The sequence below is a fragment of the Oncorhynchus mykiss genome, chromosome 8, assembly GCF_013265735.2.
Source record: "Oncorhynchus mykiss isolate Arlee chromosome 8, USDA_OmykA_1.1, whole genome shotgun sequence".
In the NCBI taxonomy this organism is placed as follows: domain Eukaryota; kingdom Metazoa; phylum Chordata; class Actinopteri; order Salmoniformes; family Salmonidae; genus Oncorhynchus; species Oncorhynchus mykiss.
This window is the reverse complement of record NC_048572.1, coordinates 82,875,623-82,903,075: the sequence shown is the minus strand read 5'-3', so window position 1 is coordinate 82,903,075 and position 27,453 is coordinate 82,875,623. Positions and strand designations below refer to the sequence as shown.

General features: G+C 47.4%; 1 protein-coding gene across 1 annotated transcript in view; it reads left to right on the top strand.

Annotated features, from left to right (window-relative positions):
• LOC100135871 (insulin receptor) overlaps positions 1–27,453 on the top strand; it is a 171,769-nt gene that overhangs the window by 96,666 nt on the left and 47,650 nt on the right. The window contains exons 3-8 of the mRNA XM_036986535.1: positions 18,508–18,638; positions 20,086–20,279; positions 21,478–21,617; positions 21,711–21,855; positions 25,520–25,734; positions 25,899–26,025. Of these exons, the coding sequence (XP_036842430.1) occupies positions 18,508–18,638; positions 20,086–20,279; positions 21,478–21,617; positions 21,711–21,855; positions 25,520–25,734; positions 25,899–26,025 (952 nt within the window). The remainder of the gene's footprint in view (positions 1–18,507; positions 18,639–20,085; positions 20,280–21,477; positions 21,618–21,710; positions 21,856–25,519; positions 25,735–25,898; positions 26,026–27,453) is intronic.

Here is a 27,453-nt window from a genome sequence, read left to right as displayed (position 1 = left end):
AACGCAGTTTGCTGCACGCACAAGACAAATATTAGGCAGCGGGGATCTTAATCCTGGAGGGGATTGTCTCTGCTGCTGTTACCAAGAGTGGCACTAAAATAAAAAAATAATAAAAGAAGCTTGATCTTGCAAGCTAAAAGTAGCCACTTAGCTAACATTAGCCACTTAGTTAATATTAGCAAGTTAGCAAAACCCAACTGGAAAACATTTATTTGCTACATCATAGGTAGTTAATTTAATAGTTATAAGGTGTATATATATAGCTGTGAACTTGCCTACTTAAATAAAGGTTAAATAAAACATTTTTTTTTTAAATCAGTCCTTGCAATGCAGAAGTGACTCAACTCACGAAGCTCCCATTTTGCTTCTTTGTAAACAAACATACGTGACTGGCTCAAACCGCTGTATGGGCCCTGGTCAGAAGCAGTGCATTTTACAGGTTGTCATTTGGGACACAGCCAGGGTTTCTCCTCAGGACGATTCCTCACTGCCACACTGGCAGAGATAGTGGGTGTGTGTGTGTTGTACATGGATGAATTTGTTTGTGTACGTGCACCAAAGTCCAGCGTTTGCCTGTTTCTATGTGGTTCTGGTTTACTTTTCATGCATGTTGTCATTCAGCGTCTCTAGCACTTAAAGGGTTAACTCAGTGGAGAGAGGCCAGCTCATCCTACCAGCCACCACATTGGTTAAAGAGAGAGAGAGAGAGGCCAGCTCATCCTACCAGCCACCACATTGGTTAAAGAGAGAGAGAGAGAGGCCAGCTCATCCTACCAGCCAACACATTGGTTAAAGAGAGAGAGGTCAGCTCATCCTACCAGCCACCACATTGGTTAAAGAGAGAGAGAGGCCAGCTCCCCCTACCAGTCAACACATTGGTTAAAGAGAGAGGCCAGCTCATCCTACCAGCCACCACATTGGTTAAAGAGAGAGAGAGGCCAGCTCATCCTACCAGCCAACACATTGGTTAAAGAGAGAGGCCAGCTCATCCTACCAGCCAACACATTGGTTAAAGAGAGAGAGAGGCCAGCTCATCCTACCAGCCACCACATTGGTTAAAGAGAGAGAGGCCAGCTCATCCTACCAGCCACCACATTGGTTAAAGAGAGAGAGGCCAGCTCATCCTACCAGCCACCACATTGGTTAAAGAGAGAGAGGCCAGCTCATCCTACCAGCCACCACATTGGTTAAAGAGAGAGAGAGAGGCCAGCTCATCCTACCAGGCACCACATTGGTTAAAGAGAGAGAGGCCAGCTCCCCCTACCAGCCACCACATTGGTTAAAGAGAGAGAGGCCAGCTCATCCTACCAGCCACCACATTGGTTAAAAAGAGAGAGGCCAGCTCCCCCTACCAGTCACCACGTTAGTTAAAGAGAGAGAGGCCAGCTCCCCCTACCAGCCAACACATTGGTTAAAGAGAGAGAGGCCAGCTCATCCTACCAGCCAACACATTGGTTAAAGAGAGAGAGGCCAGCTCATCCTACCAGCCAACACATTGGTTAAAGAGAGAGAGGCCAGCTCCCCCTACCAGCCACCACCACATTGGTTAAAGAGAGAGAGGCCAGCTCCCCCTACTAGTCAACACATTGGTTAGAGAGAGGCCAGCTCCCCCTACCAGTCAACACATTGGTTAAAGAGAGAGAGGCCAGCTCCCCCAACCAGTCAACACATTGGTTAAAGAGATCGAGGCCAGCTCCCCCTACTAGTCACCACATTGGTTAGAGAGAGGCCAGCTCCCCCTACCAGTCAACACATTGGTTAAAGAGAGAGAGGCCAGTTCCCCCTACTAGTCAACACATTGGTTAAAGAGAGAGAGGCCAGCTCCCCTACCAGTCAACACATTGGTTAAAGAGATCGAGGTCAGCTCCCCCTACTAGTCACCACATTGGTTAGAGGCCAGCTCCCCCTACCAGTCAACACATTGGTTAAAGAGAGAGAGGCCAGCTCCCCCTACCAGGCAACACATTGGTTAAAGAGAGAGAGAGGCCAGCTCCCCCTACCAGTCAACACATTGGTTAAAGAGCGAGCGGCCAGCTCCCCCTACTAGTCAACACATTGGTTAGAGAGAGGCCAGCTCCCCCTACCAGGCAACACATTGGTTAAAGAGCGAGGGAGGCCAGCTCCCCCTACCAGGCAACACATTGGTTAAAGAGAGAGAGAGGCCAGCTCCCCCTACCAGGCAACACATTGGTTAAAGAGAGAGAGAGGCCAGCTCCCCCTACCAGGCAACACATTGGTTAAAGAGAGAGAGAGGCCAGCTCCCCCTACCAGGCAACACATTGGTTAAAGAGAGCGAGGCCAGCTTCCCCCACCAGGCAACACATTGGTTAAAGAGAGAGAGGCCAGCTCCCCCTACCAGTCAACACATTGGTTAAAGAGAGAGGCCAGCTCCCCTTACCAGCCAACACATTGGTTAAAGAGAGAGAGGCCAGCTCCCCCTACCAGCCAACACCACATTGGTTAAAGAGAGAGAGGCCAGCTCCCCCTACCAGCCAACACCACATTGGTTAAAGAGAGAGAGGCCAGCTCCCCCTACCAGCCACCACCACATTGGTTAAAGAGAGAGAGGCCAGCTCCCCCTACCAGCCACCACCACATTGGTTAAAGAGAGAGAGGCCAGCTCCCCCTACCAGGCAACACATTGGTTAAAGAGAGCGAGACCAGCTTCCCCCACCAGGCAACACATTGGTTAAAGAGAGAGAGACCAGCTCCCCCTACCAGCCAACACCACATTGGTTAAAGAGAGAGAGGCCAGCTTCCCCCACCAGGCAACACATTGGTTAAAGAGAGCGAGACCAGCTTCCCCCACCAGGCAACACATTGGTTAAAGAGAGAGAGGCCAGCTCCCCCTACCAGTCAACACATTGGTTAAAGAGAGAGGCCAGCTCCCCTTACCAGGCAACACATTGGTTAAAGAGAGAGAGGCCAGCTCCCCTTACCAGTCAACACATTGGTTAGAGAGAGGCCAGCTCCCCCTACCAGGCAACACATTGGTTAGAGAGAGGCCAGCTCCCCCTACCAGGCAACACATTGGTTAAAGAGCGAGAGAGGCCAGCTCCCCCTACCAGCCACCACATTGGCTAAAGAGAGAGAGGCCAGCTCATCCTACCAGCCACCACATTGGTTAAAGAGAGGGAGGCCAGCTCCCCCTACCAGCCACCACATTGGTTAAAGAGAGAGAGGCCAGCTCCCCCTACCAGGCAACACATTGGTTAAAGAGAGCGAGGCCAGCTTCCCCCACCAGGCAACACATTGGTTAAAGAGAGAGAGGCCAGCTCCCCCTACCAGTCAACACATTGGTTAAAGAGAGAGGCCAGCTCCCCTTACCAGCCAACACATTGGTTAAAGAGAGAGAGGCCAGCTCCCCCTACCAGCCAACACCACATTGGTTAAAGAGAGAGAGGCCAGCTCCCCCTACCAGTCAACACATTGGTTAAAGAGCGAGCGGCCAGCTCCCCCTACTAGTCAACACATTGGTTAGAGAGAGGCCAGCTCCCCCTACCAGGCAACACATTGGTTAAAGAGCGAGGGAGGCCAGCTCCCCCTACCAGGCAACACATTGGTTAAAGAGAGAGAGAGGCCAGCTCCCCCTACCAGGCAACACATTGGTTAAAGAGAGAGAGAGGCCAGCTCCCCCTACCAGGCAACACATTGGTTAAAGAGAGAGAGAGGCCAGCTCCCCCTACCAGGCAACACATTGGTTAAAGAGAGCGAGGCCAGCTTCCCCCACCAGGCAACACATTGGTTAAAGAGAGAGGCCAGCTCCCCCTACCAGTCAACACATTGGTTAAAGAGAGAGGCCAGCTCCCCTTACCAGCCAACACATTGGTTAAAGAGAGAGAGGCCAGCTCCCCCTACCAGCCACCACCACATTGGTTAAAGAGAGAGAGGCCAGCTCCCCCTACCAGCCACCACCACATTGGTTAAAGAGAGAGAGGCCAGCTCCCCCTACCAGGCAACACATTGGTTAAAGAGAGCGAGACCAGCTTCCCCCACCAGGCAACACATTGGTTAAAGAGAGAGAGACCAGCTCCCCCTACCAGCCAACACCACATTGGTTAAAGAGAGAGAGGCCAGCTTCCCCCACCAGGCAACACATTGGTTAAAGAGAGCGAGACCAGCTTCCCCCACCAGGCAACACATTGGTTAAAGAGAGAGAGGCCAGCTCCCCCTACCAGTCAACACATTGGTTAAAGAGAGAGGCCAGCTCCCCTTACCAGGCAACACATTGGTTAAAGAGAGAGAGGCCAGCTCCCCTTACCAGTCAACACATTGGTTAGAGAGAGGCCAGCTCCCCCTACCAGGCAACACATTGGTTAGAGAGAGGCCAGCTCCCCCTACCAGGCAACACATTGGTTAAAGAGCGAGAGAGGCCAGCTCCCCCTACCAGCCACCACATTGGCTAAAGAGAGAGAGGCCAGCTCATCCTACCAGCCACCACATTGGTTAAAGAGAGGGAGGCCAGCTCCCCCTACCAGCCACCACATTGGTTAAAGAGAGAGAGGCCAGCTCCCCCTACCAGGCAACACATTGGTTAAAGAGAGCGAGGCCAGCTTCCCCCACCAGGCAACACATTGGTTAAAGAGAGAGAGGCCAGCTCCCCCTACCAGTCAACACATTGGTTAAAGAGAGAGGCCAGCTCCCCTTACCAGCCAACACATTGGTTAAAGAGAGAGAGGCCAGCTCCCCCTACCAGCCAACACCACATTGGTTAAAGAGAGAGAGGCCAGCTCCCCCTACCAGCCACCACCACATTGGTTAAAGAGAGAGAGGCCAGCTCCCCCTACCAGCCACCACCACATTGGTTAAAGAGAGAGAGGCCAGCTCCCCCTACCAGCCACCACCACATTGGTTAAAGAGAGAGAGGCCAGCTCCCCCTACCAGGCAACACATTGGTTAAAGAGAGCGAGACCAGCTTCCCCCACCAGGCAACACATTGGTTAAAGAGAGAGAGACCAGCTCCCCCTACCAGTCAACACATTGGTTAAAGAGAGAGAGGCCAGCTCCCCCTACCAGCCACCACCACATTGGTTAAAGAGAGAGAGGCCAGCTCCCCCTACCAGCCACCACCACATTGGTTAAAGAGAGAGAGGCCAGCTCCCCCTACTAGTCAACACATTGGTTAGAGAGAGGCCAGCTCATCCTACCAGCCACCACATTGGTTAAAGAGAGAGAGGCCAGCTCCCCCTACCAGCCACCACCACATTGGTTAAAGAGAGAGAGGCCAGCTCCCCCTACCAGCCACCACCACATTGGTTAAAGAGAGAGAGGCCAGCTCCCCCTACCAGCCACCACCACATTGGTTAAAGAGAGAGAGGCCAGCTCCCCCTACTAGTCAACACATTGGTTAAAGAGAGAGAGGCCAGCTCCCCCTACCAGCCACCACATTGGTTAAAGAGAGAGAGGCCAGCTCCCCCTACCAGCCACCACCACATTGGTTAAAGAGAGAGAGGCCAGCTCCCCCTACCAGCCACCACCACATTGGTTAAAGAGAGAGAGGCCAGCTCCCCCTACCAGCCACCACCACATTGGTTAAAGAGAGAGAGGCCAGCTCCCCCTACTAGTCAACACATTGGTTAAAGAGAGAGAGGCCAGCTCCCCCTACCAGGCAACACATTGGTTAAAGAGAGCGAGGCCAGCTTCCCCCACCAGGCAACACATTGGTTAAAGAGAGAGAGGCCAGCTCCCCCTACCAGTCAACACATTGGTTAAAGAGAGAGGCCAGCTCCCCTTACCAGGCAACACATTGGTTAAAGAGAGAGAGGCCAGCTCCCCTTACCAGTCAACACATTGGTTAGAGAGAGGCCAGCTCCCCCTACCAGGCAACACATTGGTTAGAGAGAGGCCAGCTCCCCCTACCAGCCACCACATTGGCTAAAGAGAGAGAGGCCAGCTCATCCTACCAGCCACCACATTGGTTAAAGAGAGGGAGGCCAGCTCCCCCTACCAGCCACCACATTGGTTAAAGAGAGAGAGGCCAGCTCCCCCTACCAGCCACCACATTGGTTAAAGAGAGAGAGGCCAGCTCCCCCTACCAGCCACCACCACATTGGTTAAAGAGAGAGAGGCCAGCTCCCCCTACCAGCCACCACCACATTGGTTAAAGAGAGAGAGGCCAGCTCCCCCTACCAGCCACCACCACATTGGTTAAAGAGAGAGAGGCCAGCTCATCCTACCAGCCAACACATTGGTTAAAGAGAGAGAGGGCAGCTCATCCTACCAGCCAACACATTGGTTAAAGAGAGAGAGGCCAGCTCCCCCTACCAGCAACCACCACATTGGTTAAAGAGAGAGAGGCCAGCTCCCCCTACCAGCCACCACCACATTGGTTAAAGAGAGAGAGGCCAGCTCCCCCTACTAGTCAACACATTGGTTAGAGAGAGGCCAGCTCCCCCTACCAGGCAACACATTGGTTAAAGAGAGCGAGGCCAGCTTCCCCCACCAGGCAACACATTGGTTAAAGAGAGAGAGGCCAGCTCCCCCTACCAGTCAACACATTGGTTAAAGAGAGAGGCCAGCTCCCCTTACCAGCCAACACATTGGTTAAAGAGAGAGAGGCCAGCTCCCCCTACCAGTCAACACATTGGTTAAAGAGCGAGCGGCCAGCTCCCCTACCAGTCAACACATTGGTTAAAGAGAGAGAGAGGCCAGCTCCCCCTACTAGTCAACACATTGGTTAAAGAGAGAGAGGCCAGCTCCCCCTACCAGGCAACACATTGGTTAAAGAGAGCGAGACCAGCTTCCCCCACCAGGCAACACATTGGTTAAAGAGAGAGAGGCCAGCTCCCCCTACCAGTCAACACATTGGTTAAAGAGAGAGAGGCCAGCTCCCCCTACCAGCCACCACCACATTGGTTAGAGAGAGGCCAGCTCCCCCTACCAGGCAACACATTGGTTAGAGAGAGGCCAGCTCCCCCTACCAGCCACCACATTGGTTAAAGAGAGAGAGGGCAGCTCATCCTACCAGCCAACACATTGGTTAAAGAGAGAGAGGCCAGCTCCCCCTACCAGCAACCACCACATTGGTTAAAGAGAGAGAGGCCAGCTCCCCCTACCAGCCACCACCACATTGGTTAAAGAGAGAGAGGCCAGCTCCCCCTACTAGTCAACACATTGGTTAGAGAGAGGCCAGCTCCCCCTACCAGTCAACACATTGGTTAAAGAGAGAGAGGCCAGCTCCCCCAACCAGTCAACACATTGGTTAAAGAGATCGAGGCCAGCTCCCCCTACTAGTCACCACATTGGTTAGAGAGAGGCCAGCTCCCCCTACCAGTCAACACATTGGTTAAAGAGAGAGAGGCCAGTTCCCCCTACTAGTCAACACATTGGTTAAAGAGAGAGAGACCAGCTCCCCTACCAGTCAACACATTGGTTAAAGAGAGAGAGAGGCCAGCTCCCCCTACTAGTCACCACATTGGTTAGAGAGGCCAGCTCCCCTACCAGTCAACACATTGGTTAAAGAGAGAGAGGCCAGCTCCCCCTACCAGGCAACACATTGGTTAAAGAGAGAGAGAGGCCAGCTCCCCCTACCAGGCAACACATTGGTTAAAGAGCGAGCGGCCAGCTCCCCCTACTAGTCAACACATTGGTTAGAGAGAGGCCAGCTCCCCCTACCAGGCAACACATTGGTTAAAGAGCGAGGGAGGCCAGCTCCCCCTACCAGGCAACACATTGGTTAAAGAGAGAGAGAGGCCAGCTCCCCCTACCAGGCAACACATTGGTTAAAGAGAGAGAGAGGCCAGCTCCCCCTACCAGGCAACACATTGGTTAAAGAGAGAGAGAGGCCAGCTCCCCCTACCAGGCAACACATTGAATAAAGAGAGAGAGAGGCCAGCTCCCCCTACCAGGCAACACATTGGTTAAAGAGAGAGAGAGGCCAGCTCCCCCTACCAGGCAACACATTGGTTAAAGAGAGAGAGAGGCCAGCTCCCCCTACCAGGCAACACATTGGTTAAAGAGAGAGAGAGGCCAGCTCCCCCTACCAGGCAACACATTGGTTAAAGAGAGAGAGAGGCCAGCTCCCCCTACCAGGCAACACATTGGTTAAAGCTGAGGGTGGATCTGCAGCTGCCGCTGTGCGATGGCATGGAGTCTGTACTGGATCAGGAATCTGTGCGGTGTGTGTGTGTGAAGGGCTGCAGGCAATGCAAGTGACTTTTGTGTGTGTTTAGGGATGGGGGAGGGAGTGTGTATAGTGCGGCTGAGAGAGACCGAAGTGGAGGGGGACAGGCAGAGAGTATTCAACACCCAATATTCAGAGAAAATTTAGTCAATGTTAGCTACTCATTCAGAAACATTGTATCTAATCCCCTCATTTGATACTGTTAAGTGATCTGTAATTAGCTCCTTGTACCACCCCCTCTTACACACACACTCAGTCAGAAAGGAAGGACAGAGGTCCATGTTGTACTTGTAGAGGGCTGACCCCATGTCACATGACTGCTGTGACGCTAATGAATCCCAGTAGAGAGACACACACACCAGAGTAATGTTGGGAGTGGGAGTTGACACAGATATTGCATATCACTGGTAAGGGAGTTCAGACAACCACACACGATTCACAGTGTCAGTCAGTATAATGCGGTGTCAGTCAGTATAATATAATGCAGTGTCAGTCAGTATAATATAATGCAGTGTCAGTCAGTATAATGCAGTGTCAGTCAGTATAATGCAGTGTCAGTCAGTATAATATAATGCAGTGTCAGTCGGTATAATGCGGTGTCAGTCAGTATAGTATAATGCAGTGTCAGTCAGTATAATATAATGCGGTGTCAGTCAGTATAGTATAATGCGGTGTCAGTCAGTATAGTATAATGCGGTGTCAGTCAGTATAGTATAATGCAGTGTCAGTCAGTATAATATAATGCAGTGTCAGTCAGTATAATGCGGTGTCAGTCAGTATAGTATAATGCGGTGTCAGTCAGTATAGTATAATGCAGTGTCAGTCAGTATAGTATAATGCAGTGTCAGTCAGTATAATATAATGCAGTGTCAGTCAGTATAATGCAGTGTCAGTCAGTATAATGCAGTGTCAGTCAGTATAATGCAGTGTCAGTCAGTATAATGCAGTGTCAGTCAGTATAATATAATGCTGTGTCAGTCAGTATAATATAATGCAGTGTCAGTCAGTATAATATAATGCAGTGTCAGTCGGTATAATATAATGCAGTGTCAGTCGGTATAATATAATGCAGTGTCAGTCGGTATAATGCAGTGTCAGTCAGTATAATATAATGCAGTGTCAGTTGGTATAATGCAGTGTCAGTCAGTATAATATAATGCAGTGTCAGTCAGTATAATGCAGTGTCAGTCAGTATAATATAATGCAGTGTCAGTCGGTATAATGCAGTGTCAGTCAGTATAATATAATGCAGTGTCAGTTGGTATAATGCAGTGTCAGTCAGTATAATGCGGAGTCAGTCAGTATAATATAATGCAGTGTCAGTCAGTATAATATAATGCAGTGTCAGTCAGTATAATGCGGAGTCAGTCAGTATAATATAATGCAGTGTCAGTCAGTATAATATAATGCAGTGTCAGTTGGTATAATGCAGTGTCAGTCGGTATAATGCGGAGTCAGTCAGTATAATATAATGCAGTGTCAGTCAGTATAATATAATGCAGTGTCAGTCAGTATAATATAATGCAGTGTCAGTCAGTATAATATAATGCAGTGTCAGTCAGTATAATATAATGCGGTGTCAGTCAGTATAATGCGGTGTCAGTCAGTATAATATAATGCAGTGTCAGTCAGTATAATATAATGCAGTGTCAGTCAGTATAATGCAGTGTCAGTCAGTATAATATAATGCAGTGTCAGTCGGTATAATGCAGTGTCAGTCAGTATAATATAATGCAGTGTCAGTCAGTATAATGCGGTGTCAGTCAGTATAATGCGGTGTCAGTCAGTATAATATAATGCAGTGTCAGTCAGTATAATATAATGCAGTGTCAGTCAGTATAATATAATGCAGTGTCAGTCAGTATAATATAATGCAGTGTGAGTCAGTATAATATAATGCAGTGTCAGTCAGTATAATGCGGTGTCAGTCAGTATAATGCGGTGTCAGTCAGTATAATATAATACAGTGTCAGTCAGTGTGATATAATGCATTGTCAGTCAGTATAATATAATGCGGTGTCAGTCAGTATAATATAATGCAGTGTCAGTCGGTATAATGCAGTGTCAGTCAGTATAATGCGGTGTCAGTCAGTATAATGCGGTGTCAGTCAGTATAATGCGGTGTCAGTCAGTATAATGCGGTGTCAGTCAGTATAATGCGGTGTCAGTCAGTATAATATAATGCGGTGTCAGTCAGTATAATATAATGCGGTGTCAGTCAGTATAATATAATGCAGTGTCAGTCAGTATAATGCGATGTCAGTCAGTATAATATAATGCAGTGTCAGTCAGTATAATATAATGCAGTGTCAGTCAGTATAATATAATGCGGTGTCAGTCAGTATAATATAATGCGGTGTAGTCAGTATAATATAATGCGGTGTCAGTCAGTATAATATAATGCAGTGTCAGTCAGTATAATATAATGCAGTGTCAGTCAGTATAATGCGATGTCAGTCAGTATAATATAATGCAGTGTCAGTCAGTATAATATAATGCGGTGTCAGTCAGTATAATATAATGCGGTGTCAGTCAGTATAATATAATGCAGTGTCAGTCAGTATAATATAATGCAGTGTCAGTCAGTATAATATAATGCAGTGTCAGTCAGTATAATGCGATGTCAGTCAGTATAATATAATGCAGTGTCAGTCAGTATAATATAATGCAGTGTCAGTCAGTATAATATAATGCGGTGTCAGTCAGTATAATATAATGCAGTGTCAGTCAGTATAATATAATGCGGTGTCAGTCAGTATAATATAATGCGGTGTCAGTCAGTATAATATAATGCAGTGTCAGTCAGTATAATGCGGTGTCAGTCAGTATAATATAATGCAGTGTCAGTCAGTATAATGCGGTGTCAGTCAGTATAATGCGGTGTCAGTCAGTATAATGCGGTGTCAGTCAGTATAATATAATGCAGTGTCGGTCAGTATAATATAATGTCAGTCAGTATAATATAATGCGGTGTCAGTCAGTATAATATAATGCAGTGTCAGTCAGTATAATATAATGCAGTGTCAGTCGGTATAATGCGGTGTCAGTCAGTATAATATAATGCGGTGTCGGTCAGTATAATATAATGCAGTGACCGACACCGCATTATACTGACTGACACCGCATTATACCGACTGACACTGCATTATATAGTGTCAGTCAGTATAATATAATGCAGTGTCAGTCAGTATAATGCAGTGTCAGTCAGTATAATATAATGCAGTGTCAGTCAGTATAATATAATGCGGTGTCAGTCAGTATAATATAATGCAGTGTCAGTCAGTATAATGCAGTGTCGGTCAGTATCCTGCAGTGTCAGTCAGTATCCTGCGGTGTCGGTCAGTATCCTGCGGTGTCGGTCAGTATCCTGCGGTGTCGGTCAGTATCCTGCGGTGTCGGTCAGTATCCTGCGGTGTCGGTCAGTATCCTGCGGTGTCAGTCAGTATCCTGCGGTGTCAGTCAGTATCCTGCGGTGTCAGTCAGTATCATGCGGTGTCAGTCAGTATCATGCGGTGTCAGTCAGTATAATATAATGTGGTGTCAGTCAGAGCCCCTTTTCTGTGGTGTTGTTTTGCTCTACATTGTAATGGTTGTTGACCTGCGATGATATATTTGTCTGTGTTTGTGTGTTTGCGGTTGCTTCTTCAGTCAGTCCTTAATGTAGAACACACTCACATAAACACCCTTTCAGTTCATGTGACCTGACCTGTGGCCTGAGCCCCTCGTTAGGCTGTTGACCAATCCTAATCTAATCTGGCTCCGGAGCTACCTGAGATGATTTAATCCTGCAGGACAGGCAGTCAGCAAGGTGTTTACCTCTCTCCCGCTGACACACACACACTGCCAGTACCAACTGGCTTTGAAACTCAGCAATGGCAATGAACGTTACCATGTGTGAGTGCTGCACGGTATACCGAAATGTAGGTACTTTTTCAATACTAGAACATGGAAAATATATTCGGTTTTAGAATTGTTGTTACTTTCGGTACTTCTGTCAAATGTGTCTCAAGGAACAGCCCAGCCGATGTCCCCCTTATAGCTTGAGCGCACCGTGCCTCCTCCACTGAGCCTGCACTGGGAGTCTGGGCTGCATCATGTTAGCTCTCCACTGAGCCTGTACTGGGAGTCTGGGCTGCATCATGTTAGCTCTCCACTGAGCCTGTACTGGGAGTCTGGGCTGCATCATGTTAGCTCTCCACTGAGCCTGTACTGGGAGTCTGGGCTGCATCATGTTAGCTCTCCACTGAGCCTGTACTGGGAGTCTGGGCTGCATCATGTTAGCTCTCCACTGAGAGTCTCCACTGAGAGTCCCACTCTCCACTGGGAGTCTGGGCTGCATCATGTTAGCTCTCCACTTAGCCTGCACTGAAGTCAACACATTTGAATAATGCAACACGGCATGTAGAAATGTTGAAACTGTTATTTACTGTTCGCAAAACAGTCAGTCAGTATAATATAATGCAGTGTCAGTTGGTATAATGCAGTGTCAGTCAGTATAATATAATGCAGTGTCAGTCAGTATAATGCAGTGTCAGTCAGTATAATATAATGCAGTGTCAGTCGGTATAATGCAGTGTCAGTCAGTATAATATAATGCAGTGTCAGTTGGTATAATGCAGTGTCAGTCAGTATAATGCGGAGTCAGTCAGTATAATATAATGCAGTGTCAGTCAGTATAATATAATGCAGTGTCAGTTGGTATAATGCAGTGTCAGTCAGTATAATGCGGAGTCAGTCAGTATAATATAATGCAGTGTCAGTCAGTATAATATAATGCAGTGTCAGTTGGTATAATGCAGTGTCAGTCGGTATAATGCGGAGTCAGTCAGTATAATATAATGCAGTGTCAGTCAGTATAATATAATGCAGTGTCAGTCAGTATAATATAATGCAGTGTCAGTCAGTATAATATAATGCGGTGTCAGTCAGTATAATGCGGTGTCAGTCAGTATAATATAATGCAGTGTCAGTCAGTATAATATAATGCAGTGTCAGTCAGTATAATGCAGTGTCAGTCAGTATAATATAATGCAATGTCAGTCGGTATAATGCAGTGTCAGTCAGTATAATATAATGCAGTGTCAGTCAGTATAATGCGGTGTCAGTCAGTATAATGCGGTGTCAGTCAGTATAATATAATGCAGTGTCAGTCAGTATAATATAATGCAGTGTCAGTCAGTATAATATAATGCAGTGTCAGTCAGTATAATATAATGCAGTGTCAGTCAGTATAATATAATGCAGTGTGAGTCAGTATAATATAATGCAGTGTCAGTCAGTATAATGCGGTGTCAGTCAGTATAATGCGGTGTCAGTCAGTATAATATAATGCAGTGTCAGTCAGTGTGATATAATGCATTGTCAGTCAGTATAATATAATGCGGTGTCAGTCAGTATAATATAATGCAGTGTCAGTTGGTATAATGCAGTGTCAGTCAGTATAATGCGGTGTCAGTCAGTATAATGCGGTGTCAGTCAGTATAATGCGGTGTCAGTCAGTATAATGCGGTGTCAGTCAGTATAATGCGGTGTCAGTCAGTATAATGCGGTGTCAGTCAGTATAATATAATGCGGTGTCAGTCAGTATAATATAATGCAGTGTCAGTCAGTATAATGCGATGTCAGTCAGTATAATATAATGCAGTGTCAGTCAGTATAATATAATGCAGTGTCAGTCAGTATAATATAATGCGGTGTCAGTCAGTATAATATAATGCGGTGTCAGTCAGTATAATATAATGCGGTGTCAGTCAGTATAATATAATGCAGTGTCAGTCAGTATAATATAATGCAGTGTCAGTCAGTATAATATAATGCAGTGTCAGTCAGTATAATGCGGTGTCAGTCAGTATAATGCGGTGTCAGTCAGTATAATATAATGCAGTGTCGGTCAGTATAATATAATGCGGTGTCAGTCAGTATAATATAATGCGGTGTCAGTCAGTATAATATAATGCAGTGTCAGTCAGTATAATATAATGCAGTGTCAGTCGGTATAATGCAGTGTCAGTCAGTATAATGCGGTGTCAGTCAGTATAATATAATGCAGTGTCAGTCAGTATAATGCGGTGTCAGTCAGTATAATGCGGTGTCAGTCAGTATAATATAATGCAGTGTCGGTCAGTATAATATAATGCGGTGTCAGTCAGTATAATATAATGCGGTGTCAGTCAGTATAATATAATGCAGTGTCAGTCAGTATAATATAATGCAGTGTCAGTCGGTATAATGCGGTGTCAGTCAGTATAATGCGGTGTCAGTCAGTATAATATAATGCGGTGTCGGTCAGTATAATATAATGCAGTGTCAGTCAGTATAATATAATGCGGTGTCAGTCAGTATAATATAATGCAGTGTCAGTCAGTATAATGCAGTGTCAGTCAGTATAATATAATGCAGTGTCAGTCAGTATAATATAATGCAGTGTCAGTCAGTATAATATAATGCAGTGTCAGTCAGTATAATGCAGTGTCAGTCAGTATAATGCAGTGTCAGTCAGTATAATATAATGCAGTGTCAGTCAGTATAATATAATGCAGTGTCAGTCAGTATAATATAATGCAGTGTCAGTCAGTATAATATAATGCAGTGTCAGTCAGTATAATATAATGCAGTGTCAGTCAGTATAATATAATGCAGTGTCAGTCAGTATAATGCAGTGTCAGTCAGTATAATATAATGCAGTGTCAGTCAGTATAATGCAGTGTCAGTCAGTATAATATAATGCAGTGTCAGTCAGTATAATATAATGCAGTGTCAGTCAGTATAATGCGATGTCAGTCAGTATAATATAATGCGGTGTCAGTCAGTATTATATAATGCAGTGTCAGTCAGTATAATGCGGTGTCAGTCAGTATAATGCGGTGTCGGTCAGTATAATATAATGCAGTGTCAGTCAGTATAATGCAGTGTCAGTCAGTATAATATAATGCAGTGTCAGTCAGTATAATATAATGCAGTGTCAGTCAGTATAATATAATGCAGTGTCAGTCAGTATAATATAATGCAGTGTCAGTCAGTATAATATAATGCAGTGTCAGTCAGTATAATATAATGCAGTGTCAGTCAGTATAATATAATGCAGTGTCAGTCAGTATAATGCAGTGTCAGTCAGTATAATATAATGCAGTGTCAGTCAGTATAATATAATGCAGTGTCAGTCAGTATAATGCAGTGTCAGTCAGTATAATATAATGCAGTGTCAGTCAGTATAATGCGATGTCAGTCAGTATAATATAATGCGGTGTCAGTCAGTATTATATAATGCAGTGTCAGTCAGTATAATGCGGTGTCAGTCAGTATAATGCGGTGTCGGTCAGTATAATATAATGCAGTGTCAGTCAGTATAATGCAGTGTCAGTCAGTATAATATAATGCAGTGTCAGTCAGTATAATGCAGTGTCAGTCAGTATAATGCAGTGTCAGTCAGTATAATGCGGTGTCAGTCAGTATAATGCGGTGTCAGTCAGTATAATGCAGTGTCAGTCAGTATAGTATAATGCAGTGTCAGTCAGTATAATGCGGTGTCAGTCAGTATAATGCAGTGTCAGTCAGTATAATATAATGCAGTGTCAGTCAGTATAATGCAGTGTCAGTCAGTATAATGCGGTGTCAGTCAGTATAATATAATGCAGTGTCAGTCAGTATAATGCAGTGTCAGTCAGTATAATATAATGCAGTGTCAGTCAGTATAATATAATGCGGTGTCAGTCAGTATAATATAATGCAGTGTCAGTCAGTATAATGCAGTGTCGGTCAGTATCCTGCAGTGTCAGTCAGTATCCTGCGGTGTCGGTCAGTATCCTGCGGTGTCGGTCAGTATCCTGCGGTGTCGGTCAGTATCCTGCGGTGTCGGTCAGTATCCTGCGGTGTCAGTCAGTATCCTGCGGTGTCAGTCAGTATCCTGCGGTGTCAGTCAGTATCATGCGGTGTCAGTCAGTATCATGCGGTGTCAGTCAGTATAATATAATGTGGTGTCAGTCAGAGCCCCTTTTCTGTGGTGTTGTTTTGCTCTACATTGTAATGGTTGTTGACCTGCGATGATATATTTGTCTGTGTTTGTGTGTTTGCGGTTGCTTCTTCAGTCAGTCCTTAATGTAGAACACACTCACATAAACACCCTTTCAGTTCATGTGACCTGACCTGTGGCCTGAGCCCCTCGTTAGGCTGTTGACCAATCCTAATCTAATCTGGCTCCGGAGCTACCTGAGATGATTTAATCCTGCAGGACAGGCAGTCAGCAAGGTGTTTACCTCTCTCCCGCTGACACACACACACTGCCAGTACCAACTGGCTTTGAAACTCAGCAATGGCAATGAACGTTACCATGTGTGAGTGCTGCACGGTATACCGAAATGTAGGTACTTTTTCAATACTAGAACATGGAAAATATATTCGGTTTTAGAATTGTTGTTACTTTCGGTACTTCTGTCAAATGTGTCTCAAGGAACAGCCCAGCCGATGTCCCCCTTATAGCTTGAGCGCACCGTGCCTCCTCCACTGAGCCTGCACTGGGAGTCTGGGCTGCATCATGTTAGCTCTCCACTGAGCCTGTACTGGGAGTCTGGGCTGCATCATGTTAGCTCTCCACTGAGCCTGTACTGGGAGTCTGGGCTGCATCATGTTAGCTCTCCACTGAGCCTGTACTGGGAGTCTGGGCTGCATCATGTTAGCTCTCCACTGAGCCTGTACTGGGAGTCTGGGCTGCATCATGTTAGCTCTCCACTGAGAGTCTCCACTGAGAGTCCCACTCTCCACTGGGAGTCTGGGCTGCATCATGTTAGCTCTCCACTTAGCCTGCACTGAAGTCAACACATTTGAATAATGCAACACGGCATGTAGAAATGTTGAAACTGTTATTTACTGTTCGCAAAACAATGTCCATACAGGCTTATAGACCTTACAATGCAAGAAGATACCGATAGCTTCCAGCTTTGTAGGCTAACATTCCTTGCTAGCTGAAGCTAACAAATTCATTACCCAGGTTTATTCATTCACTTAGTCGGTCTCTCTCACGCGTCTCTCCCAAAGACTACCTGTTGCCTCCAGTGAACTGACTGTGTGTAAATAGGGCTCCGAGGGGCCGCCTCCTTCTTGCCTTGAGAATGACATCATTACTGGTTAAAGAGACAGCGTGCACTTTTATAAAATAAGTTACTTCTATGCAAATGTTGTTGATCAGTACAATAAAATAAGTCCCAAATGGAAGGGAAACCGATTTGTCATCTGTAGCTCCATGAAATCAGCCAAAACAAGCTCAATAACTCAATGCATAGACACTCCTATTGCATGTACGTTAGCCTGTATTGTGAATAGGTCTAGGCTACTTCTTGGTTTACCCAGTTTATCAATAGATGAGAGATTTACCATTCAAATAAATGATTACCATTATGTTATGTAGTTAGATTGCTAAAAAGAAAAAAGTCAAATTGATTGTATAATTGATTTATTAATACACACATGGTTGTCTGAAAAATGGACGTGAAAAAAAATATTTAGAATTTTATGCTGTTGAACTCAAAAGATTCAGCAGAGCAGTAGTGGAGTTGATCAAATCAAATTGTATTCGTCACATTCTTGGCAAACAAAAGGCGTTGACACTGTCTGGTCTAAGGACCGTTCTGTGCCTTTGGCTAATACGTCTTCTTTTTCTGCTGTGGTTTTGTTTTGATATCGAGTAGCGTGATACTGTTATCGGTATCCAAGTCAAAGTTCTGGTATCGTGACAACACTAGCGTGTGTGTGTGAGCGCTCTTGCGCAGTGTAATTCTTGCCAGATTGCCAGTAGATGAAGTGTGTGTGTGTGTGGTGTGTGTGTGTGTGTGTGTGTGTGTTGCCTGGGTCACCTTGTTAGTGATTTCAGAGCAAACCTGGGTCAAACATACATACCAAGTACTGACTGACCTGGGTCAAACATACATACCAAATACTGACTGACCTGGGTCAAACATACATACCAAATACTGACTGACCTGGGTCAAACATACATACCAAGTACTGACTGACCTGGGTCAAACATACATACCAAATACTGACTGACCTGGGTCAAACATACATACCAAGTACTGACTGACCTGGGTCAAACATACATACCAAATACTGACTGACCTGGGTCAAACATACATACCAAATACTGACTGACCTGGGTCAAACATACATACCAAATACTGACTGACCTGGGTCAAACATACATACCAAATACTGACTGACCTGGGTCAAACATACATACCAAATACTGACTGACCTGGGTCAAACATATATACCAAATACTGACTGACCTGGGTCAAACATACATACCAAATACTGACTGACCTGGGTCAAACATATATACCAAATACTATTATAATGACCAAATATCCTATTACTAAACCCTCCCCCTCCTACAGTGTGTCCCACCAGCTGTAAGCACCGGGCCTGTACCAGAGACCACCAATGTTGCCATGAACAGTGTCTGGGAGGCTGCTCTGAGCCCCACAACAGCAGCAGCTGTGTTGCCTGCAAGAACCTCCAGCACCAGGTAAAGTTGGGATGACTACAACACAACTTTCACAATTACCTTAGTTGATTGTTTATGTGTGGGGGGGGGGGGGGGGTGGGGGGGTGGCTGATGTAGATGCTTCTATATACAACGCCAAGAGAAATTCCTTGTGACTTTTGTTGCATAACAATCGTGTTTCTGATTCTAGATGTTAGAGATGATTCATTATTTAAAGATCCAGAGCAGTCAAAAGCGTGATGTCAACTGTAAGTGCTGTTATTGTCAAGTGGAAACGTCTAGGAGCAACAACGGCTCAGCCGCAAAGTGGTAGGCCCCACAAGCTCACAGAACGGGATTGCCAAGTGCTGAAGCATGTAGCGCGTTAAAATCGCCTGTACTCGGTTGCAACACTCGCTACCGAGTTCCAAACTGCCTCTAGAAGCAACGTCAGCACAAGAACTGTTCGTTGGGAGCTTCATGGAATGGGTTTCCATGGCCGAGCAGCCGCACACAAGCCTAAGATCACCATGGGCAGTGCCAAGTGTCGGCTGGAGTGGTGTAAAGCTCGCCACCATTGGAGCAGTGGAAACGCGTTCTCTGGGGTGATGAATCACGCTTCACCATCTGGCAGTCCGACAGACGAATCTGGGTTTGACGGATGCCAAGAAAACGCTACCTGCCCAAATGCATAGTGCCAACTGTAAAGTTCAGTGGAGGAGGAATAGTAGTCTGGGGCTGTTTTTCATGGTTCGGACTAGGCCCCTTAGTTTCAGTGAAGGGAAATCTTAACGCTACAGCATACAATGACATTCTAGACGATTCTGTGCTTCCATCTTTGTGGCAACATGGGGAAGACCCTTTCCTGTTTCAGCATGACGATGCACCCGTGCACAAAGCGAGGTCCATACAGAAACTGTTTAACGAGATCAGTGTGGAAGAACTTGATTGGCCTGCACAGAGCCCTGACCTCAACCCCATCGAACACCTTTGGGATGAATTGGAACGCCGACTGTGAGCCAGGCCTAATCGCCCAACATCAGTGCCCGACCTCACTAATACTCTTGTGGCTGAATGGAAGCAAGTCCCTGCAGCGATGTTCCAACATCTAGTGGAAAGCCTTCCCAGAAGAGTAGAGGCTGTTAAAGCAGCAATTTTGGAATGAGATGTTGGACGAGCAGATGCCCGCATACTTTTGGTCCATGTGTATATCCACACGGAGGTCGGAATAATATTGTGAATGTGACAATGCTCTTCTAGTATAAGAGTTGTTTAAAAAGACCGCCTGCTATTTCAGCCTGCTTAGGTGGGAAGGAGTTTTGGCCTTTTTGTTTAAGCAAGTCTTGTTTATTTAAACTCTTATGTCATATCTGCTATTACAAATATCACCTACATTTTGTTATTTTACATTCTCAAATGTTCTAATTGATACGGATGCTTACAATTGACTAATTGATTAATCTAACTCATCCAAATTCCTTACTACCAGGAGGCCTGTGTGGACCGCTGTCCGCAGGGATACTACACCTACAGGGGCTGGCGCTGCGTCCCCTTCTCCTTCTGCCAGGACCTCCACAACAAGTGTCAGCAGAGCAAGAACAGCGACTGCCACCAGTTCGTCATCCACAATGGAGCCTGTATACCAGAGTGCCCCTCCGGGTATACTACTGTAAACTCCTCCACGTAAGTTTATAGTACAGTACTATATACTACTGTAAACTCTACCACGTAAGTCTATAATACAGTACTATATACTACTGTACACTCTACCATGTAAGTTTATAATACAGTACTATATACTACTGTAAACTCTACCACGTAAGTTTATAATACATTACTATATACTACTGTAAACTCCTCCACATTAGTTTATAGTACAGTACTATATACTACTGTAAACTCTACCACGTAAGTTTATAATACAGTACTATATACTACTGGCAACTCTACCACGTAAGTCTATAATACAGTACTATTTACTACTTACTGTAAACTCTACCACGTAAGTTTATAATACAGTACTATATACTACTGTAAACTCTACCACGTACGTTTATAATACAGTACTATATACTACTGGCAACTCTACCACGTAAGTCTATAATATAGTACTATATACTACTGTAAACTCTCACGTAAGTCTATAATACAGTACTATATACTACTGTCAACTCTACTACGTACGTCTATAATACAGGCGTGTAGATTGATGAGGGGGAAAAAACAATTGAATCAATTTTAGAATAAGGCTGTAACGTAACAAAATGTGGAAAAAGTCAAGGGGTCTGAATACTTTCTGAAATCAGTGTAATTACAAATCATTTGTAGACTGCAAATTGGCCGCAAGAAGCCAAAACAGATATAATATTTGACCAAAACATACACTACTGCTTAAAGGTTTTAGAACACCTACTCATTCAAGGGTTTTTCTTTATTTGTACTATTTTCTACATTGTAGAATAATAGTGAAGACATCAACTATGAAGTAACACATGGAATGGAATCATGTAGTAACCAAAAAACGTGTTAAACAAATCATAAATTATTTGATTTGAGATCCTTCAAATAGCCACCCTTTACCTTGATGACGGCTTTGCACTCTCTTGGCATTCTCTCAACCAGCTTCACCTGGCTGAGAGTTCCCACATATGCTGAGCACTTGTTGGCTGTTTTTACTTCACTCTGCGGTCAGACTCATCCCAAACCACCTCCTTTTTACAGTCTTTATGTCCACCAATCTGTTTTTATTAGTTTATTTTTTTCTCAGAAAACTTGGGGGGCCAAATTAAATCACCCGCAGGCCGCCGGGGTTGGGGAACCATGCCCTATAACCTCTGAGGGTGTGTTATCTGATGTGTGCTCTCTCCCTCTCGTCCTGCAGGTTGGTCTGTACTCCGTGTGCTGGGCTATGTCCTAAGGTGTGTATGGGCCTGAAAATGGTGGACTCTGTGACAGCAGCCCAAGCTCTGAGAGGATGCACCGTTCTCAACGGCAGCATGGATATCAACCTTAGAGGAGGAAGTGGGTATTAGGGGCTCATGTTCAACTTACTGCTGTGTGTGTGTGCGCGCTTCCAAAGTAACTTTTGAGTTAACGATGGGTATGTGTGTGTAGATAACATAGCAGCAGAGCTGGAGGCTAACCTTGGACAGCTGGAGGAGATTACAGGCTTCCTGAAGGTCCGGCGCTCCTACGCTCTCGTCTCGCTCTCTTTCCTCCGCAACCTACGGGTCATCAGAGGGGACACACTGATGGACGGGTAAGTTGACTTTCTTCCTGACCCTACTGTTCACCTCTTCCTTATTCTGCTCACCTCCTCTTCATTATTCTGCTCACCTCCTCTTCCTTGTACTGCTCCTCTTCTTCCTCTGCCACCTCCTCTTCTTCCTCTGCCACCTCCTCTTCTTCCTCTGCCACCTCCTCTTCTTCCTCTGCCACCTCCTCTTCTTCCTCTGCCACCTCCTCTTCTTCCTCTGCCACCTCCTCTTCTTCCTCTGCCACCTCCTCTTCTTCCTCCGCCACCTCCTCTTCTTCCTCCGCCACCTCCTCTACTTCCTCCGGATCCTCCTCTTCTTCCTCCGCCTCCTCTTCTTTCTCCACCTCCTCCTCTTCCTTCACCTCCTCTTCTTCTTCCTCCGCCACCTCCTCCTCTTCTTCCTCCTCCACCACCTCCTCCTCTTCTTCCTCCGCCACCCCCTCCTCCTCTTCTTCCTCCGCCACCTCCTCCTCCTCTTCTTCCTCCTCCGCCACCACCTCCTCTTCTTCCTCCTCCGCCACCTCTTCCTCTTCTTCCTCCTCCGCCACCTCCTCCTCTTCTTCCTCCTCTGCCACCTCCTCCTCTTCTTCCTCCTCCGCCACCTCCTCCTCTTCTTCCTCCTCCGCCACCTCCTACTCTTCTTCCTCCTATTCTTCCTCCTCCTCCGCCACCTCCTCTTCTGCCTCCTCCTCCGCCACCTCCTCTTCGGCCTCCTCCTCCGCCACCTCCTCTTCTGCCTCCTCCGCCGCCACCTCCTCTTCTGCCTCCTCCGCCGCCACCTCCTCTTCTGCCTCCTCCGCCGCCACCTCCTCTTCTGCCTCCTCCGCCGCCACCTCCTATTCTGCCTCCTCCTCCGCCACCACCTCTGCCTCCTCCTCCGCCACCACCTCTGCCTCCTCCGCCGCCACCTCCTCTTCTTCCTCCTCCGGCACCACCTCTTCCGCCTCCTCCTCCGCCACCACCTCCTCCTCTTCTTTCTCCTCCGCCATTTCCTCTTCAGCCTCCTCCTCCGCCACCACCTCCTCTTCTTCTTCCTCCGCCTCTGCCTCTTCTTCCTCCACCACCTCCTCTTTTTCCTCCGCATCCTCCTCTTCTTCCTCCGCCGCCTCCTCTTCTTCCTCCGCCGCCTCCTCTTCTTCCTCCGCCGCCGCCTCCTCTTCTTCCTCCGCCTCGTCTTCTTCCTCCGCCTCCTCCTCCTCTTCTTCCTCCGCCTCCGTCTCCTCTTCTTCCTCCGCCTCCGCCTCCTCTTCTTCCTCGCCTCCTCTTCTGCCTCAGCCTCCTCTTCTTCCTCCGCCTCCGCCTCCTCTTCTTCCTCCGCCTCCTCTTCTGCCTCCGCCTCCTCTTCTTCCTCCGCCTCCGCCTCCTCTTCTGCCTCCGCCTCCTCTTCTTCCTCCGCCTCCGCCTCCTCTTCTTCCTCCGCCTCCGCCTCCTCTTCTGCCTCCGCCTCTTCTGCCTCCGCCTCCTCTTCTGCCTCCTCCGCCACCTCCTCCTCTTCTTCCTCCTCCGCCACCTCCTACTCTTCTTCCTCCTATTCTTCCTCCTCCTCCGCCACCTCCTCTTCTGCCTCCTCCTCCGCCTCCTCTTCTTCCTCCGCCTCCGCCTCCTCTTCTTCCTCCGCCTCCGCCTCCTCTTCTGCCTCCGCCTCCTCTTCTGCCTCCGCCTCCTCTTCTGCCTCCGCCTCCTCTTCTGCCTCCGCCTCCTCTTCTGCCTCCTCCGCCACCTCCTCCTCTTCTTCCTCCTCCGCCACCTCCTACTCTTCTTCCTCCTATTCTTCCTCCTCCTCCGCCACCTCCTCTTCTGCCTCCTCCTCCGCCACCTCCTCTTCTGCCTCCTCCTCCGCCACCTCCTCTTCGGCCTCCTCCTCCGCCACCTCCTCTTCGGCCTCCTCCTCCGGCACCACCTCTTCCGCCTCCTCCTCCGCCACCACCTCCTCCTCTTCTTTCTCCTCCGCCATTTCCTCTTCAGCCACCTCCTCCGCCACCACCTCCTCTTCTTCTTCCTCCGCCTCCTCCTCTTTTTCCTCCGCATCCTCCTCTTCTTCCTCCGCCGCCGCCTCCTCTTCTTCCTCCGCCGCCGCCTCCTCTTCTTCCTCCGCCTCCTCCTCCTCTTCTGCCTCCGCCTCCTCTTCTTCCTCCGCCTCCGTCTCCTCTTCTTCCTCCGCCTCCGCCTCCTCTTCTTCCTCCGCCTCCTCTTCTGCCTCCGTCTCCTCTTCTTCCTCCGCCTCCACCTCCTCTTCTTCCTCCGCCGCCTCTTCTTCCTCCGCCGCCTCTTCTTCCTCCGCCGCCTCTTCTTCCTCCGCCTCCTCTTCTGCCTCCGCCTCCGCCTCCTCTTCTTCCTCCGCCTCCTCTTCTTCCTCCGCCTCCGCCTCCGCCTCCTCTTCTTCCTCCGCCTCCTCTTCTTCCTCCGCCTCCACCTCCTCTTCTTCCTCCGCCGCCTCTTCTTCCTCCGCCTCCTCTTCTGCCTCCGCCTCAGCCTCCTCTTCTGCCTCCGCCTCCTCTTCTGCCTCCGCCTCCGCCTCCTCTTCTTCCTCCGCCTCCGCCTCCTCTTCTTCCTCCGCCTCCGCCTCCTCTTCTGCCTCCGCCTCCTCTTCTGCCTCCGCCTCCTCTTCTTCCTCTGCCTCCTCTTCTTACCCCGCCGCCTCCTCTTCTTACCCCGCCGGCCCCTCTTCCTTCTCCTCTTCTTCTCCTCTTCTTTCTCCACCTCCTCTTCTTTCTCCACCTCCTCTTCTTCTTCCTCCGCCGCCTCCTCTTCTTCCTCCTCCGCCTCCTCCTCTTCTTCTTCCTCCGCCTCCTCTTCTTCCTCCTCCGCCTCCTCCTCTTCTTCTTCCTCCGCCTCCTCTTCTTCTTCCTCCGCCTCCTCCTCCGCCACCTCCTTCTCTGCTTCCTGCTCCGCCACCCCCTCTTCTTCCTCCTCTGCCACCTCCTCTTCTTCTTCCTCCTCTGCCACCTCCTCTTCTTCTTCCTCCGCCACCTCCTACTCTTCTTCCTCCTCCGCCACCTCCTACTCTTCTTCCTCCTCCGCCACCTCCTACTCTTCTTCCTCCTCCGCCACCTCCTCCTCTTCTGCCTCCTCCTCCGCCACCTCCTCTTCTGCCTCCTCCGCCGCCACCACCTCCTCTTCTGCCTCCTCCGCCGCCACCTCTTCCGCCTCCTCCTCCGCCACCACCTCCTCTTCTTCCTCCTCCGCCACCACCTCCTCTTCTTCCTCCTCCGCCACCACCTCCTCTTCTTCCTCCGCCACCTCCTACTCTTCTTCCTCCTCCGCCACCTTCTCTTCTTCTTCCTCCGCCACCTCCTCTTCTTCCTCCGCCTCTTCCCTCTTCTTCTTCTTCCGCCTCTTCCCTCTTCTTCTTCCTCTGCCTCTTCCCTCTTCTTCTACCTCCGCCTCTTCTTCCTCCGCCTCCTCCTCTTCTTCCTCCGCCTCTTCCTCTTCTTCCTCCGCCTCCTCCTCCTCTTCTTCCTCCGCCTCCCCCTCCTCTTCTTCCTCTGCCTCCGCTTCCTCTTCTTCCTCCGCCTCCTCTTCTTAACCCGCCGCCTCCTCTTCTTACCCCGCCGGCCCCTCTTCCTCCACCTCCTCGTCTACCTCCACCTCCTTATATTTTAAGCTATATCTGTTAAATGTTTGAATAAATCGATTTAATGTGTGTGTGTGTGTGTTGCTTCCCAAGGGGCTACTCGTTCTACGCACATGACAACCAGAACCTGCGTCAGCTGTGGGACTGGACCCAACACAACCTGAGCATCCTGCAGGGACGCATGTTCTTTCAACTCAATGCTAAGCTCTGCATGTCAGAGATACGCAAGATGGAGGAGGTGACGGGCACCAGGGACAGGCATACCAAGAACAACATTGTATCGAAGACCAACGGAGACCAGGCCTCCTGTAAGAACCGTACAGTCTGAGTACACACACACATCTGTTGTGTTTCACAGACCTAGGACAGTATAGTACTTACCATATCCTCTGATAGTGACTGTGTCTCTGTGTGTGTGTGTCTCTGTGTGTGTGTGTCTCGGTGTGTGTGTCTCGGTGTGTGTCTCTCTCAGGTGAGAACCAGGAGTTAAGGTTCACTCAGGTGCGTGCTACACATGATAAGATCATGATCAAGTGGGAACCGTTCTGGCCTCCCGACTTCAGAGACCTGCTGGGCTTCATGGTCTTCTACAAGGAAGCGTAAGTACAGCTGTGTGTGTGTGTGTGTGTGTGTGTGTGTGTGTGTGTGTGTGTTGGACATGACTGTGATGCCTGACATTTCGGCAGCCAGTGATTGTCAAGCAAATAACTGTCAGTGTCACGGTAATTGACTGTTAGTTAACATAAACACATTTAGCATCTCCTGGCTTCCACACACAGCCTACAAGCCACTGATGCAGAATGTAGGAACAGACCGTAGGAACATCTACATGTTAACAAAATAGCATATACCTTCACAATAAATCCATGTAATATAGCCTACACCTTCACAATAAATCCATGTAATATAGCCTACACCATCACAATAAATCCATGTAATATAGTCTACACCTTCACAATAAATCCATGTAATATAGCCTACACCTTCACAATAAATCCATGTAATATAGCCTACACCATCACAATAAATCCATGTAATATAGCCTACACTATCACAATAAATCCATGTAATATAGCCTACACCTTCACAATAAATCCATGTAATATAGCCTACACTATCACAATAAATCCATGTAATATAGTCTAGACCTTCACAATAAATCCATGTAATATAGTCTAGACCTTCACAATAAATCCATGTAATATAGCCTACACCTTCACAATAAATCCATGTAATATAGCCTACACCATCACAATAAATCCATGTAATATAGCCTACACCATCACAATAAATCCATGTAATATAGCCTACACCTTCACAATAAATCCATGTAATATAGCCTACACCTTCACAATAAATCCATGTAATATAGTCTACACCTTCACAATAAATCCATGTAATATAGCCTACACCTTCACAATAAATCCATGTAATATAGTCTACACCTTCACAATAAATCCATGTAATAGTCTACACCTTCACAATAAATCCATGTAATATAGCCTACACCTTCACAATAAATCCATGTAATATAGCCTACACCTTCACAATAAATCCATGTAATATAGCCTACACCATCACAATAAATCCATGTAATATAGTCTACACCTTCACAATAAATCCATGTAATATAGCCTACACCTTCACAATAAATCCATGTAATATAGTCTACACCATCACAATAAATCCATGTAATATAGTCTACACCTTCACAATAAATCCATGTAATATAGCCTACACCTTCACAATAAATCCATGTAATATAGCCTACACCATCCCAATAAATCCATGTAATATAGTCTACACCTTCACAATAAATCCATGTAATATAGTCTACACCTTCACAATAAATCCATGTAATATAGCCTACACCTTCACAATAAATCCATGTAATATAGCCTACACCTTCACAATAAATCCATGTAATATAGTCTACACCATCACAATAAATCCATGTAATATAGCCTACACCTTCACAATAAATCCATGTAATATAGCCTACACCTTCACAATAAATCCATGTAATA